Source organism: Colletes gigas, unplaced genomic scaffold (assembly GCF_013123115.1).
Source record: "Colletes gigas isolate AHSC1104 unplaced genomic scaffold, ASM1312311v1 Colletes_gigas_Sc00034, whole genome shotgun sequence".
Classification (NCBI taxonomy): Eukaryota; Metazoa; Arthropoda; class Insecta; order Hymenoptera; family Colletidae; genus Colletes; species Colletes gigas.
Window position 1 is genome coordinate 240,654 of NW_025106663.1, and position 18,612 is coordinate 259,265.

At 33.8% G+C, this 18,612-nt stretch overlaps 2 protein-coding genes across 2 annotated transcripts; one reads left to right on the top strand and one right to left on the bottom strand.

Annotated features, from left to right (window-relative positions):
• Positions 1-708: 708 nt before the first annotated feature.
• LOC122402266 (adhesion G protein-coupled receptor A3) lies at positions 709-6,785 on the bottom strand. The gene is made up of 12 exons (XM_043404904.1): positions 6,601-6,785; positions 6,357-6,500; positions 6,212-6,283; positions 6,066-6,137; positions 5,881-5,952; positions 5,714-5,797; positions 5,307-5,636; positions 5,095-5,231; positions 4,185-5,033; positions 3,862-4,108; positions 3,480-3,773; positions 709-3,393 (listed from the first exon to the last, which is right to left on the bottom strand). The coding sequence occupies exons 1-12, from the start codon at positions 6,783-6,785 to the stop codon at positions 1,068-1,070; spliced, it is 4,812 nt and encodes a 1,603-aa protein (XP_043260839.1). The 3' UTR covers positions 709-1,067.
• A 594-nt stretch (positions 6,786-7,379) lies between these two features.
• Positions 7,380-10,016, top strand: LOC122402270 (E3 ubiquitin-protein ligase TM129). Its single transcript, XM_043404912.1, has 6 exons — positions 7,380-7,911; positions 7,984-8,230; positions 8,522-8,711; positions 8,773-8,967; positions 9,040-9,188; positions 9,252-10,016. Exons 1-6 carry the CDS (start codon positions 7,710-7,712, stop codon positions 9,367-9,369), a joined length of 1,101 nt encoding a protein of 366 aa, XP_043260847.1. The 5' UTR covers positions 7,380-7,709; the 3' UTR covers positions 9,370-10,016.
• Positions 10,017-18,612: the final 8,596 nt, after the last annotated feature.

Sequence of the window (18,612 nt, forward strand, 5' to 3'; positions counted from 1 at the left end):
CATAAAATGAATATATTTAAATACTACATAAATTATAAACTATTTTATAAATAAAAGTTTCGTTTAATATCGGTATACATTGTATGAAAGTAATTGTAAAAGTAATATTCATATCCTACGAATATCTATGAGCATGTATACTATTTTTTAATATTATTTTAAATATTGTATAAAATAACTTGGCTATATCAGTTATTGATCTTTACAAATATTATTTAATATACATAAACTTCTTTATATTAAAGGTAGAATTATAGATTATTTACAATGTGTAACATTTAGGCAGTAGTATTTAAATTACATGATTTTTTCATGTACCAATATATAACTTAGTACAGTGTCATTGCATTACACATTTGATATAATCTCAATTAACTTGGTCAAATATTCAGTCTTAGGAAAACACATTTTACAAGCTACAAGAGAATATTGAAGTTATGAAAAAATGATAATACATTTTAATATAAATTGTATACGCTATTATTACAAAATAATAATGAAAATGCATAACGAATAATTAAATAGAATAAAATATGGACGATTATTTTAATTTAAAAAATATACGATGGAAGCAAATATTAATGAATATAAATTACAATTGTATAAATGGTTGTCTTTTTTTTTTTAATCTTTATAAACAATATGTAATGATAAGATGAAAGAAGAAATGAGTTTTAAGCAAAATTTATGTTTGCAAGTGGTTAAAATTCATTTCTATTAACTATATACATTCTTTCTTCAATAAATAAATACTTTGATTGTTACGTAAATTGGCGACGTAAATGTCTTACATTTCTATCTAAAGAAAAATATATGTAGGAAATATTTGGCATTCAGCAAAAAATAGGAAGGCTAAGAGAATATTTTTGTAAGAAAGAATAATTTTTGTCATTATAGGAACTGTAACTCTGTAAAAACAGTAACTTGGTAGAATAATATACATATGGATAGTTTTCTAGATTTAATAAAAATGTAAGTGTAAGCAGAAATTATGTTTACTTCTCCGAATGAAACGATTCTATTAAAATAAACAGATTATTTGTTACATTTCAAGTAAAATAATCGGATTAAACGCTTGTTTCTTTTTTGGTTACTTGTAGATAAATATTTGGATTTTTCAAGTATATTTTACTGACTTCAATTTGTTGTAAACTATCTAAATTTGAATTTTTGCTTACACTTTCTACATCGTTCCCTGAATCAAAACATTTTACAATATTGCAAGGGCTTGACATAAGTGATCTAATATCGGTCAGAGAGTCTGTAGTTTTTTCTTTAGAATCTTGCGCAACATTTGTACAATTTAAACTAGGTAAAGTTACCTCCGCGGTAAAACAAAAATTGTACTCGTTAGTACATACTTTAGGTATACATTCGATATTCAACGAAGAATTAACGGTTGTCTGTACTAAATTATGCACGTTATCGCTAGTTAAGCTATTTACTTCGGAAAATGATAATTCTGACTGACTGAATGATTTTTGAGAAATAGAAACTTGATTGTACAAATGCGAGTTCGTGATTGATTGCAAATTCGTGAATGACGGTTTTAAATATTTGCAATTCTTCGAATCGATAACAGAAGAGATGTCGTTCAATGAACTACAATAATTATTTCTCAATGCTTTTGCAGTGTCTATTGGAAGACAGTACATGCTATTAGAATGAGACAACCATTTTAAATTTGTTTTACAGTGTTGTTTGTCTGTCTTGTACGATTCGTTAATACTTTGACATCTTTTTCTTACAAATTGTTCTTCTACACCTGTTTCTACAGTTTCATAAATTTCTGGTAAATTATGATCACTTTTCTCACTAGTCATTTGGGTAGTAGATTCTACTTCCGAACTATATTCTAAGCTACATTGTTGCGAAACATTTCGTAAGTACTTTTCTTCGTCCGTTTTTATGTCTATATCTGAATCGTGCGAAGTTGTATTCATAACTTCTAGCTTTTGACAAGAATCGTTTCTAGAAGAATTTAATACTGTATTAACGCTTATATGGTCCTGCAATCTGCAATTGTTATTGATTTTTCTCACATTTCGAAGAAGACTTTCATGACCGATAACAAAGCGCATTGGAACACTTATTTCTTCCGACATACTACCACCGCTATCCGAGAGAATGTTAATATTTTTAATATCGTTTATTGGATTTAGCTCGACATGAATATTTGTATTATTTACTTTCGCGCTAGTGCTTAAGATAGTTTGGTCTATATTAGTTTCTAACTTTGCAGCAGGTCGCGGTACAGAAATGCAACTACCTGCATCGCTTGTTGCACCACCGTCACCTTGTTTTCTAGGACCGAGATTATTGTTTTTTGTATGACGACGCTGTTTTCTAAAGAATTTTCTAGCAACACCACTTTGACGGGGATTGTAAAACATTTCTACACAAATTGGTTCGGTATACGTTGTTACGGAATTGTTAGATCTATATTGTTGTCGGTGTAACACAACTAAATTTACGTTTGCCATTTTTCTTCCAACAGGTAAAGCTTCTTGATTGCTCATAATATCCGTAAACTTTAAAGTATTGCAAGTCTGTGATCTGTTGGTACACCTTGACGAGCTAATGGAATTCGAATCGGATGTTACTTGAGTAGCTTGAGAATTAGACAATGGTTGTACTAAATGTTGTACCAAAGGATGCGTTGGAATTACGGGATTTGCATCAGAGATGCTTCTCGTTCTACAACATCGATTTTTTCGCTTTTGAAGCCAGCAACGCATTTTTAACCACTGTGATCTAACATCGTTTCGTATAATTCCGTAAAAGAAAAGAACAAAAATGCCAAGCGAACTCGAGAAAAGGGAATATAATGTAGCAAATACAATTTCATCGAAAGAAATATATGCACTTAATGGTTTTACAGTTGATGCCGCTGCGGCAATCCATGATATTAGATATAAAATTAACATGATAATTTGGCCCTTTAACTGTGTTATTTGAGAATGTTCTGAATCCACAATATCAGAAGAATCTTGTGTGCTGTGTAAACTATTTCTGTTCGTAGATAAATTTGTGCTTGGTTCCAATAATTCTAAATCCATGTTCTCTGTAGCTTGTGTACCTTCAGACAATTGAGCATTCACATCGATATTCTGAATAGCACACTTAATAAGCAAATAAAAAATGATCAGATACATAATTAAAATTCCAGCTGGAAGAAAAAGAGCAGCAAGAGCAGGACCAGATGAGAGGAAGCAATACGAGTATCCTGCATACTCTCGTAAATTTATTGCTCCTGATATACCACAAATTATCATACCTACACCCCAACCAACTAAATAAAGACCCAATAATGGTTTTGGTATCGGTTGATCCTGGATTTCGTTATTTGGAATATCTTCGAGGTCAGATTTTGTAAACTTTTTATACATGTTACTGCAAACAAACCAAATTTTTAATACCGTTGTACTGCATTATATATAATTTGTATAAAATTTTGTAAAATATAAAAAGATTGTTACCTAGCAGACACTGCCATCCATAATAGGGAACACAAAGACAAGTAGTGGAGCGTTAGACCAATACTTTGACAAATTTGAATATTTTCTGTCTGGTGTATACCAACACTATAAGAGAATGATAATAGTGCCATGGCAAACCAAGTATTAATAACACAATGTTTGGCTTTTTTAGGCATAGTGATAGATGTGTAACAAATAATATACGTTGCACATGTAATAATTAAGCATGTTATCGTTATAATACTTCCAATATATATTGCTGGATTTAAATATTTAAATGTTGCTCCTGTAATACTAGAAAAAAATTATACATTTTTAAATAGAAGAAATTCGTTCGATACATACTTGTTTTAAAAATATAAAAAATTTGTTCAATAGATACCTGTTACCATCTTGATCAAGGTACGACGTATCTTGTAAAAGACCGTAATATCCCAATCGATTACAATGAAACACTATTAAATTGTTCAACATATTTCTTAAATAACATCCATTACTTGTCCAACCACCCGATTTATTCAACGTTTCGTCCCAAACTACGGGTAATAATCTTTTTCCAGCATAGTAATACAAAGGTGCTCTTAACATAATGTATACTGGTTCGGTTAAATTTTTCATTGATATTCCAACTGAAAATAAATTTCAAATTGTGTATTGTTCTTTAACGATTAATACATACCCTTTGTATTGCTTATTATAACATACATAATTTGCTTCCAATAATGCACGATGTAATATCCATATTATCGGTGTTAACGAGTTTAGGGAACAATCTGTTATTACTGTATACAGAAATCATTACTTGATGAACAACAGCTTCTTGCGAATATTCCAACAAAGATGCAGGCAGATGTATCGAAGCTTCGATTATTCTGTCTTTTATATTAATAGGAGTAGTTCTATTGTTTGTCGTGCACTGTAAGAATTTTGATTCTGAATCGCTTGCAAAAGCAGCATTTGAATACCATGTACATATCAAGCCGGTAAAACCGCTGCGTTTTATTCTAAATTCCTCCAGTGCCATATTCTTTTTGTAAGATTGTATTGATGGAGTAAATTCTACAATTTTTTCTACAGCCTTTATCAGCCGTGAGCAAGATTTAAAAGAAATTTCGGCCCTTTTTAAGATACTTTTGGGTAAATTAATTACTGTACTAATAACATCAATTAATAAAGAACCAAGTTCTTTTTCCTCGGTTAGAAAATTTAAATAATTTTCTATAGTTTGTGTTATAAAATTTACTTCAACAGGATCAGTTAGTTTTATTCCATGCCCTGTATAATTTTTTAATTTTTTCACAGCTTCTATCAGATTGATTTTTGCGAGCGAAAGATTAACCTTGGAAAATTGTTCCAAGCTTTTGGTTGTGTGCGATATGTATGGACATAACTCCGTGTTTAAATTTTCCCAGTAACCTGTGACATTACAAAAGTAGGAAGCTTTCGAAGATATTTGCATTACACCAGATAAATGGTTGCCTTCGCAAGGTAATTCTGCTTTCCATCCTACCACTGTCCTAGGCCATGTATAAATGCCTTTATTGTTTTTAGTTACTGTAACGTATTTATTGATTAGACAATTACATGAAAACTGAAAACATATGGTTTATCTTACCTACTAAAGGACAATAACGAGTTTGATCAGAAATAACGATTACGCTGATTGCTTTCGATCTATTACCATTTACAGATACTAATAAACAATTCCATTGTCCGTTATGTTCTTCTTTGACCGAAACAATACTAAGAGAACTATAAAAAATTATAGTGTTATTGTATATCAATGTGTGGGAAGTTTACCTAAAATTTATTTAAATATTAGGATACCTGTCCACGATGCCACTGTCTGTCAGGTATCTATTATCGATTTTAATATTGGATAAACTTATTTGCGGATCTGTAAATGTATTTAAATCCATAACTTCGTTGGTAGTATTAGGATACCATAACCAACTCAATTTTGCATTTCTATCTTCTGTAATACTAGGTGCTCTACACTTTAAAGTTAATGAATCTCCAACAAAAACTACTTGATTGTGAATTGGCCAAAGTTCGATCGTAGGAGGCAACCATTGGCACTGAATATTCTCTGAATATCTTATTTTTCTCACAAATTCACCCTTAATATTTGCGGGCGATGCACACTTTGGAGCAGGACTGAAATATTAGAGAAGGTAAATTATAAACATTAGGACGTATAAACGTATAAATAAAAAGAAATATTAATATATTACATTAATTTAATGGAGCTCTTGTAAATCCAATTGCTGAACCAAAATAATTCGCAATTACATATCCATGGATTATTAGACAGGTCTCTAAAATATAAATTTAAATTTGATAAAAATAATATACGTATATTTGTACGTATTTTTGCATTGTACAATATTATTTGCCTTACAATTGCTTTATCGATTTAAGACCAGAAAAGGTACCTTCCTTCAAAGTTGTTAATCTATTTTCATTCAATTTCCTAAAACATATTCGTAAAATATGGTACATTAGATATTTAAATATGCCATTTTATCTGTATGAGAATACTTTAAATTATTATATGCAAAAAAGCAAAATTATAAACTCACTTACAAGTGCTCTAAAGCCAGTAAATCATGAAATAATGATGGTATCACAATACTTATGTTGTTTCCTGACAAATCGCTAATTAAACAAACAATTTTAAGATAAAAGAAAACATGTAACAATATGCAGTGGAATATAATTTATAAACTTACAGTCTTTTTAAATTTGTTAATTTTCGAAACGAATAAGCATCTATGGTTGAAATTTGATTCTTACTTAAATCCCTAAAATTAAATAAGCATATAATTATTATAAGCGTGTAATTTAATCTACAACAAATATAAATGATATTCTTACAGCCTTTCTAAATTTTCAAGACCGTTAAAACAGCCTTCTCCGATAGATGTTACATTATTTTGGGATAAATCCAAACGTTTTAGGTTTGTCAAATTTTTAAATGTATTAGCTTCAATGGTATAAATCTTATTTTTGCTTAAATCTCTGCGACACGTTATTAAAAATTATATTATATTTCATATATTATGGCATATCATAGAAATAGATGTGTTTTTCTGTTAAGAAAGTCATGTAGTATACTTACAATTGTACTAATTCCACGCTGACAATATCAATATTAATACTTTTAATATTTTGTAATTCATTACCACATTTAACGCGCAACCATTCTGCTTGCGCTCCAATTTTGCACGTACAATATTGCGGACACGTTTGAATTATCTTTCCTCTGGCTTGAGTTAAAACCAAGAATATGAGGACAGCCTTCATCATTAGAAAAGAATTACTCTAACCTAGATAACGATAACATATTAATCGGTAAATCAAATATTATTAATATTAATTATTTAATTAATTGACTGTATGTAAACATTACTGCGATAAGTGTAGCCACTTATTAACAGTTTCATTCTTTCCTTTACACAGTGGAAAAACATTCAAGAACATTTTTAATTTATCGTATATACAACTTTCATTTATAATAAATAAATTTGTAATGAGAAAAGGGGGGAAAGGTATCAGGGAAAAATAGGCAAAGTAACGATGAAATTCTAAATGGAAAACATGTACTTACAATATTCACGACAATGAAAATAATTATATTTCTCATATTATTTAAATGGAAAATTGTACGTGTTATTTCCGCGTATTATTGTTTGCGAATAATCATTGGAAATAATTACGAGGGTGGAAAAATACTGAAAGAACAAACACCGCGAGTTCTATGAACCTACGAACTGAACTGTCATAAACTAACTATATATGTATGTATACATGTGTGTATATATATATACACATATATAATATATTAGCATATACATATCACTCAAAATGTAGAAACAATTATAGGCTGATTTTCACGTATTCTATAATATTCAAAGGTTTTGATTACTTTTGCTTTATTCGAAAGAATATATAATCGTAATGTGAACATTTCTAAACCGATATAACTACGATGCAGAATTAAAAATTTCGTTAATAAATGATTACAAGTTCTACGAGTGATGAAATTACTTTTGACAACAATGTTCATGGATATTTGTCATAATTTCAATACCTAACCATTATGTAGTTTGCATTAAATAGCGTCGAGAATTTAAACACGGGATTGTCGAATATAGTTATGTAAAAGATTTTTTAATGGTGAAGCACTAAAAAGAGAAAACACGCGATTAGAAATATATTATTTGGAATATGTCCGGTTTTTTCTTTTATTCTTTGTTTTATGTTTTAATGTCAGGATGTATTATATATCCACCTACCGAATTCGTGTCAGCTGGACTAACCATAAAAGACATTTTTTCAAATTGGTTGGGCAATGAAAATGAATTTTTTATACAGTATCACATAAAAAGAAGCGTGATTACATTGTTTATACATTCCATCCTTCTCTTTGGTAAATACAATCAGTTTTTTATTTTCCCGAACATCCAAACTTTTTAATGCCTATTGTTTTGTTTTGTTTTAGGTTACGTTTCTGGCATACTTCTATCTGGATATGTGGATAGTATAAAAATATTATTGGGTCATAATAATTTATGGTTAACGATTCTCGTTTGTACGGTGATCCTGCCTCTGTATACTTTATATAAAATCATAATATGGTCTATGAATAATTGGGCTAGACATCCTATAGCACAAAATCTTGCGCTTTATTGTAACAATAATATACCATGGACTGCCATAGTTTCCAATATCAACGCAGAATATCAAAGGTTACATATCGGATTTGTATAATACTTTTTAGGCTTTCGCGGCCATAGTGATGAATAATAGAATTGGCTTCCGGGTTGGAGCCGCTTTCAGAAGACGAGAGAGTCCGACGTTTCGCCAGCATTGCAGCTAGCTTCATCAGGGAATCAAATAATCTCTGATACTGAGTACTCGTCTTCTGAACGCGGCTCCAACCCGGAAGCCAATTCTAGTATTCATATCGGATTCGTATTATTTAAAATATAAAGCTTACGTACAAATCAAAGGATTAAAAAATGAATATTTTATTTTAGGATAGATAAAATTGTAATTACCACAAATAGTATAACTTGTATAGTAGTAACGAACAATTGGATAATTAAAGTTATGCCTTATAAAATATTAGTCGCACACCAGACTGATACGGTGTTGATAGTTACCAAAAGTGATACTCACAATATGTCTCCCGTGACAAGAGGAGAAGTACAATTTATTAACATCGAGGTATATTTATACACTTATGAATTGTTATTTTGTATTAATTGTAAATATATCCTGCTTATAGGTAAAGCCTACAAGGACTGGAACGCAATCTTTTGATATAAGATTAAATGCATTGGACTTTAAAAATTTGCAAGATAAAATTTCACGCCCTATTACTATATTACAAAATATTACTTTTCATAAAACTTTGCTCGATCGGTTCATCGATAATTTTAAGGAACAAGTTGAAGAAAATCCATACTATACAAGCACAGAAGTAATTTATAGTTTATAAATCTAGTATTCGATCTTATTTTATAAACCAGTAATGGCATATAAATATTTTAAGGAATTAAATCAGTGTATCGGATGTATGCAAGCTACCTCGAACGTAAAATTGTTTAAACAATGCAGTAGTGGTATAGGAAACGGAGATTCTGAAGATTGTATGATGTGTTATTGTCGTCCAATGTGGTGCATTGATTGTATGGCAAAATGGTTAGTGTTTAATATCGAGTACTGTTTTAATTATATTAATATTTTAATTAAATATCTTTATAGGTTTGCATCAAGACAAGATGAAAATGCATCAGAGACATGGTTATCTTCTAAATGTACTTGTCCTGTATGCAGAGCACGATTTTGCATTTTAGATGTCAGTCTTATACAATCTACCTGAACACAACAGTTCATACATTAACATGAAACTGAATTTTTAAAACGTTCTTTTCAAGTGATACATATAATCTACTAAAGTACGATTAATTAAGGAAAAAAATTGTTATTCCTTATTATTAAATGAATGTAACATAGACATTTGTTAAAATGGATATCACTGCAAAATGTACATTACATACATCTTTTAAAATAAGACTAGAAGATAGTAATTGTTGAGAATATGTTACTCGACATGTTAATTTATTTATAAAACGAGTTTTCAAGATTTCAAGGTATGTGTGTCTGTATAATAGAATTTGAAAAGTGTAGAGACATTTCTTATGTTTATATTAACAAAACATTAAAACCATAACACACATATTCCTTCCTTTTTATTTGCATTCTCCTCTACCTTTCCCATTAAATCCTTAATTTCTTACATTCTAAAGTATTATAACCACTCCAAATATTATTTATATCCAATTAAGTTCATTAACCACTTCTCTATACATTATTTAAAGCAATTAATTAATTATAAACGATTTCTGGAAGCGATTAATATTTCAAAATTGCGCTTAGAATTGCGCAAAAAAGTGACAAACGACGGTATCGCCATCTAATATCAGTGTTTCGAAGTCAAAAAATCGTCCCAGGATCACAGAATGATAGTGGAGGTATCCGAAGTACAGTTACCCCCACTCCTCCTCCTCCTGATATACATAGCCTTGATTATTCATTAATAACTCTCTTTCCAGGAACAAATTATGAACTTTTAGAATTGAAGAATGTAGTATAGACCCTTGGCAACATTCAAGGATCTTTTTATAACCATGGCATGCGTTATTAAATAGTTATTAACAAATATCGGACGACGGAACATTCACGGCTGTATCACCGTCTCCTTTAATCGATGAATTATCAAGTTTTTAATAATGACACGCATATTTTGGCTATTAGGGAACCTAGAGGACATCCCTAGCAACATTTAAGGACCAAGTTTACCCCGCTCCTTGCTCTAATTAATTAATTATTAGCGATAGAACCCTGAGATGTTGCGTTAAATGGTTAGAAACAGTGTCCCGACTTCGGATAATTGTTAATAACTATTTAATAACGCATGCCATGGTTCAAAAAGGTATCCCTGAATCTTGGCAAAGGTCCATACTACATTCTTCAATTCTAAAAGTTCATAAATGAATCCCAGAAAAGGCGTAATTAGTAAATTAAGGAGCAGTAATTTATTAAACTTCGAAAACCTCATAGTTTGGCGTTTTCGCCACTAGTTGGCGCCACAATGCAAATCGCTGCTTTCAAGCAATCACTGCTTGTTAATTAATTAATTACGCCTTTTCTGGGATTAACAGATGAACTTTTAGAGTTTAAGAATATAGTATGAACCCTTGGCAAGATTTAAGGATACCGGTTCTAGCCATGGCATGCGTTATTAAATAGTTATTAACAATTATCGGAAGTCGGAACACTGTTTGTAACCTTTTAACGTGACATCTTAGGGATCTTTCGCTAATAACTAATTAATTAGAGCGTGGAGCGAGGTAAAATTGGTCCTAGAATGTGGCCAGGGATGCCCTTTAGGTTCCCTAATAGCCAAAATATGCGTGTCATTGTTGAAAAGTTGATAATTCATCGATTAAAGGAGACGGTGATACAGCCGTGAATGTTCCGTCGTCAGATATTTGTTAATAACTATTTAATAACGCATGCCATGGCTATAAAAAGTATCCTTGAATGTTGCCAAGGGTCTATACTACATTCTACAATTCTAAGAGTTAATAGTTAATAACCAGAAAAGGAGTTATTAATGAATAATCGAAGGTACTGCATATCAGGAGGAGGAGGAGTGGGGGTAATTGTACTTCGCATACCTCCACTATCATTCTGTAATCCTGGGACGATTTTTTGACTTCGAAACACTGATATTAGATGGCGACACTGTTTCACGGCAGAAAAAGTGACAAACTACAGTATCGCCATCTAATATCAGTGTTTCGAAGTTAAAAAATCGTCCCAGGATTACAGAATGATAGTGGAGGTATGCGAAGTACAATTACCCCCACCCTTCCACCTCCTGATATACATAGCCTTGATTATTCATTAATAACTCTCTTTCCAGCAATAAACAATGAACTTTTAGAATTGAAGAATGTAGTATAGACCCCTGGCAACATTCTAGGATACTTGTTATAACCATGGCATGCGTTATTAAATAGTTATTAACAAATTCCGGAAGTCGGAACATTTACGGCTGTATCACCGTCTCCTTTAATCGATGAATTATCAACTTTTCAACAGTAACACGCATATTTTGGCTATTAGGGTACCTAGTAGACATCCCTGGCCACACTCAAGGACCGATTTTACCCCGCTCCATGCTCTAATTAATTAGTTATTAGCGATAGATCCCTTAGGTGTCACGTTAAAAAGTTCGAAAACCTGTGCCGACTTCCCGATATTGATTAATAACTATTTAATAACGCATGCCACGGCTATAAAAAGTATCCTTGAATGTTGCCAAGGGTCTCAGCTATATTATTAAACCCTAAAAGTTCATGAGGGAAGCCCAGGAAAAGAGTAATTAGTAATTAATCGAGTCGTAGTTCATTGACAGCCGTGATTTATTGCAATGGTGGGGGGTGTCTATTGTGGTGCCATCTAGTGGAGAACATTTAAACTTGTCGAGCAATGGTACACTATTTTCGCCGCTAGATGGCGTGGGGCTAGCTGTACTCCGGATACCTCCTCCTACATTCTGTGATCCTGGGACGATTTTTTGAGTTCGATTTTCTGATATTAGATGGCGATACCATCGTTTGTCACTTTTTTGCCCAATATGAGACCAAATATTTCAGTAATCGTTTATAATTAATTAATTACGTTAAATAATGTATAGAGAAGCGGTTTATGAACTTAATTAAGTATGAATAATATTTATAATGCTGTTAAGTGTTTATAATACTTTATAATTAAAAAAATTAAGGAATTAATGGGGAAAATAGAAGAGAAGGCAAATAAATGAAAGGAAAATATGTACTATGATTTTAATGTATTATTAATATAAATATTAGAAATGTTTTACACTTATAATATTCTATTATACAGTAACACATACCTTGTAATCTTGACAACGTGTTTTATAAATAAATTAAAACGTTGAGTAACATATTCTCAACCATTCTATCTTCTAGTCTTATTAATAAATATATCATCATGAAAATGTAGACATTACGTTGTTAATTATAATAATGTTAGTATTAAACCACTAGTTACAATGTAGTTTACTAACATTATAATATATTCTTGAATTCTATCGCGTTCAATAAGCTGAGCTTTATAATGTCTTTTATTCTATAGTTATTCAACTGTTTAAATTGTCATAATTTCAGGTTTTCTATGAGCTAACTAATTCCTCGTCAACGGCTGGTCCTCGAGGTCCATTAGTTATAAAATCTAATAGTTAAAACGTATAATTTATGTATCATAAATTATTTTTACACATCCCATTATTATTTGATTACTAATTTCCTTTAGTTTACAGAGACTGGTGGTATAATTTGAGTTTGCACCTCGTTTCGCTTTTTATAAACATTCAAAACCCTTTCTTTTTGCATTGCTAACATTTAATCGCATTGGGCTTGAATTTTTAGATACGATCGCGCTTTTATTATCCAGCGACGACATCTTTCTTCTAATCTTCATGTTCAGCATTGTGGAAGAGTACTGCCCTTCTATAATGTCCTCTGCTTTTCATTTTCTGCACCCATCACCTAGGATGACAGTATATTATAGTTTATTATAGTATATTACACACTTATACATATACTTTGAAGCCAGGAATGGAAGTAGTCTATTTCAAGTCATAAATATACATTTATTTCATAATAAAATATACCTGGTTGTAGCTTCAGCCAAGATTATGGTTTCCTTTGCTGCTACATGAATTTTACTTGCTCTTTGAAACAATTAAACTTGCTGTTGATGTCGTACCTAAAAAAATAATTGCATATGAATGTTATGTGACACTTCAAGTGCCTCATAATAACATCTTGCTTTTACTACTCAATTATTTACTATTATACTTCATTTAAAATTTCTTTTAATTGTTTTATAGTCTCAGATAACAATTGTCTGAAAGCAGTGCAAGCTCTCTATATAATAAATGATTCATGTTCTATTAATTTAGTAAAGTACACTACTCAATTAATACTATATGTACAGTCCTCCGTTGACTTGAAGTCTTGTGGAAGGAATGCGGGAGAAGTAGAAGGGATACACGTATTCCCACGTACACATTGATCTCTAGCTCGCTATTCGTCGCGGCAGTTACACACACATATGAACTACCTAAGAGCAAAGGAGCGAAATAGATAAATGGGCGGTCCGACTCCCCTTGCTCCTGTGTCGTCCAGCGAGACTTCAAGTCAGCGGAGCACTGTATGTATATATTTAATTACAATAGAGTTTCTATTATCCAAATAACCGGCACATTTACCCTACTGTTCTTGGGTAAATGTTATGGACTATATTTCATACAAACAAAGAAGTCATTGCTGTATGCATACACCAGTGACATCGATACTAAACAGTTGACGAATAAAGCAAAGGATATTTACATATTTTACTCTTTATTAATAAGTTGCATTACTACATTACCCATGGGTATGTTTTAAATTATATTCCTCGTTTTTATCACTTCATATGTAAGTATAGTTCAGTTATCAGGCATTGCCCCAGTCCAGAGTATGCTGGATAATCGAAATTCTATTGTAATTACCAGACTGCGGATGTTTATGCATTTATGGGAAATTTTAATCCTCAAAAAACTACTTTAATATGCAAAAATATAAGAAATACTTAAAGTAAGATACGAATGATTATATTTAGGGGTTGAGACAATCATATACGAAGCTTCCGTTTCATTAATTCTATTAATAAAAATGTGAATTTGCATAAAGATCCGCAGTCTAGTAATTACGAAAAAATGAATACATACAATATTATAATATTATTTGTGTACGATAGACATACCAATCTCATTAACCCTTTCGTTACTATGGGCAATTACAGTCGCTCTGCATAAAATGCAATTGACATACGACAGACGACATCAGTATTTTTTTTTCCAATAAACACCGTCAAACCAACTCGAGTTTGCATGAAGAGATTTTACTCGAGCACCGTGCACATTTTTGGCCTTTTCAGCGGGAATACCGCAGCACAGAACCCGCCTGTATCGAAAGGGTTAATAGCATAACTCGAGGATAACATAATTCAGATCAAATTCGGTTTCAAGTTTGTTTAAATCACCCCACGCACCCTGTTCAATTATTGCCCTCTCTTTCTACGCGATTACTCCGCCATCTAGCGGCGAAGCAGCGTACTATTTCTCGACAAACTTGGACGTTCCGCCGTAGATGGCGGCGCAATTTGTTTACATTTTTTTTAATAATAAAAATAAGCTTTTGATTATGTTTATACAACATATCCATGTACGCAATCTCTGCGTACATGTACAAAAAAAATTATAAAATTATGTATGCGCGTTGCAACGTCCAAAAAACGGAAATTTTCTTGTAATTTGTTATTTTATTAACTGTAACAATAATTAATTGCGTGTTCCAGATTCACAGCCGACGCGACAAGCTCATTTGAACAGTACATTTCAATTTTCTTCGTTGTTAATACACAATGGACTCGTTAAAAAAAGAACAGGGGAATTATACATGAATTTATGTAATATGTGCTATATTAATGTATCGTATACTGACAGCGGACAACAAAGAGTATATTTGCCCAGTACCGTATCTAGTATTACATGCATCGACAAGGCACAACCATCTTAATGCGACAGTTTTGTCAGCGCGGCAAGATGACATCAATTTTCACGTACAAAATTCCAATACGCAACATCTAAAAAATAACGGTTGCCATCGTCTGGGAACAGTTAGTCCCTTGATAATTCAAGCAACTTTTAACTGCTACCTTTATAACTCCCGCGATGGCCTCCTTTTCCCTACCCTTCCGGTTCGTCCTAGAAGCCTTACTTTCTTCCGCCCCCTTTACGACTGGTCTACTCTCTCTTTACGGAGCTGTACATCTTAAATAATTGATCTTAACGTAGTTGCCGGCGTTTTTATAACTGTTTTACCGCTCGCTGTTGCCGCCGTGATATACATAATGTAGCTGACGGTTTTTAAACTTGAGTCCCTGGACGTGGAGGTGTGAAAATACTCAGCTATCGGAGATACGTCTACCTCCTCGATTCTGTTACAATTCTATTCTGTTCCCCATTAAATAATTCCCTCCGACGAACAAGTTTTTTAAACAAAATCCAAATACTAAATACGATTACGTGGTCAGGGAATTGAATTCATTGGAAAACAGTTGCAACAGCTTCGTAGAGAGAAGGAACTGGGCGATCTGTCTAATTTTTGCAGGCCCATCGGAGTAAATCGAAGAAGCTCTGGTTATTTGGACGAGCGATAGCACTTTCGCCAAGAATGAACTTTCGGAATGCTGAATGCAACATCGTTCTCTTCCAGAAAGCACTTTGACAGTGCCCCGCGGGTACATTACTAGGATTGCCGCCACCAATTCAACTCCCCAGACTTGTCGAGAGCTCGGCCCTAGCCCCCCGACTCCCTTGTGTCTGCAAACAGAGTCGCTCGAGGCGATACCGCCGTTCAAACACCCAATCGCTCGATTCATAACGATGAAGCAACTTGCAAATTCTCCATTGTTAACGTTATTTGACTTAGCCGTGCATTCACTCTGCTGATCTGCATAATAGGTATTAACTCGAAAGGATCCAAATTTCAACCCTATCGGAACAACTTCACAGTCTGATACAAGCCTCCGAAATTTCGAGACATTTTTTTACTTAACCATCGAGGAAAGCAATTGACACTAAACCTACCGACCATTTTCAATTAAATAAATAAATGCACACCGGTCGTACAATCAATAGGAATTGCTGAAACTACTTTAGGTATGTAGTGTCAAAGCAGATGTCAAAATAAATATAGAAGACAGCATAAATTATAAAAGAAATTATGGTCATCGGATAGAGGATAAAATGCCCTTTAAAATAAGCGTTCGTACGAGTGGATAGCGTAATTAGTTCCCAAGATATAGCGATTTTAGTTTCGCGTCGATGCGGTGGCTAGTTACGGAGATATAAGGGTTCGAAGCTTTGTTTACGTTTCATTGTCGGCGCGCGGTCAATGACCGTACGTGATCGTAGTAAATAGTAAATTCTTGGAAATACTACGCGGAAGTAGGTCACGCGAGTCGCGTGATTGGAGTAGGTCAGCGCCACGCACGTGCGACAAAGAGACTCGACGCGTTAGACAAAGACAGCGATAGTCAAATTGGAAAAAATACCCTTTTACATAAATTATCATATCTCGAAAACGGAAAGTCCGATCGACGAAAACCAAAAACCATTTCAAAGAGGAAGGTTCACCGCTGCTAACGATTTCTCAATTTTGAATAAAACGCTAGTAGTTTCGGAACTGCACGTAATTAAAGTTTTCAGTAATTTCAATGCGCGCTAGTAACACGGGAAGCGCCATAAGCGGAGTTTTTAAAAAATCACACCTTCATATAAATTACGATATCTCGAAAACGAGAAGTCGGATCGACAAAAACCAAAAGCCATTTCAAAGAGGAAGCTTTACCGCTTCCAACGATGGGTCAATTATTGATAAAGCGCTAATAGTTTTGGTACTGCACGCGTCTAAAGTTTGTTATACTTTTAATATGCGTTGCTACAGCCTTCGTAAGGCGGACCATGAAAGAGAGTGGAAATTGAGAGATTACCCTTTTATGTAAATTACGATATCTCCAAAACGGAAAGTTGGATCGACATAAACCAAAAACCAATTTCTAAGAGGAGGCTTTTCCGCTGCTAACAGAAGTTTAATTATGGATAAAACACTAATAGTTTTGGAACTGCACGCGTCTAAAGTTTTAGTATTTTGAATACGCTTTACTCATTGTTCTTATACTCTAAAAAAAGGCGTGAAGTTAAATGGCGTTAAAATAACATGATAGGTTTAGTGTTAACCATTTTACAAATCCTTTATTTTCCTATGGTAATTGAAATTTTAGTTGGAAAATCCTGTATTAAAGAATAATAGGAATGGAAAAGGATTCGAACGGGGATCGGGGTACACGTTCGTCACCAGATTAGAAGTCGAAGCCTGCCACCGGAAGCTCGTCCCCCCCGCCCCAGCAGTGGAAATTGCATATCATTCGAGCCCACTTTGCGGGCCAGGTGGCTCGTTTTCCGTGGTCGAAGGCGTTCGCTGATACACGGCGTAGTCCTACTTTGTACAACCAAAATTCGCCGGCAAGATGCAAGAGGACACTGCCAGAAGGAAGAAGCAAAGGTGGCGGAGGCGTGGGCGGCATCGAGGAGGCAGGGAGGAAGGGAGGAATTCGTAATATAGAGGGCCGCTCTACGACTCCGTTGGGAGGAATTCCGGGGTACGTTTTAAATTGCTGCATCCCCAACCTCCTTGTTTATGTATGCTACCGTGTTTCTTATTCTTGTGCGGCAGCGAAGGAGAGCGCACGCTGCCCTAACTTTATGTGCACAGTGCTGGCATAAGTATGCAATCTATGCGTCGGTGTGACCGTATCCCCGTCTGCGTGACCGTACATGTGAAAGCGGTAACCTTTGTGTGCTCCGCGAGGCGTGGGTGTGCGTGTAACACAGCGCACACGCGATCGCCGCCCGCGCCTCACCCATGCATGTATTGTATGGTGAAACGTGGTCCTACGTTTTCTCTCGCCGTGTTACAACCGCTCCACGATCTGCCCGTTTTCTCCCGTGGATTCTTTTCGTGTTCCCAACCTGCTAGACTCTTTCTCCTTATTCCCGACATCCGCCAGGCCTTTCCTACCCAACCCGGTGAACTCTCACTCCCCTCCCCCACCTTCTCCTACGCTCTGTTTCTACCTTCCGGCACCAATTGCTGTAATCTATGGCCTATGCTCGTGGATTTAACCCTGGAATTGAACCACGGTGATTTGTATGGTTTATTAATATTCCACCGTATACACGGGATACAATTTACCCATTGGCCTTCATACATTTCAACAATTTTTCTCACGAGCTGATTAAATCTTATTATTCTTATTAAATTTTTTTATTCGACTGTGCACATAGAGTCTCCGTCCAGCTGTGTTTACAGTACACTACAATGCATATTTTTTGTTGCACAGATCCATTCCCTGCCCTTTC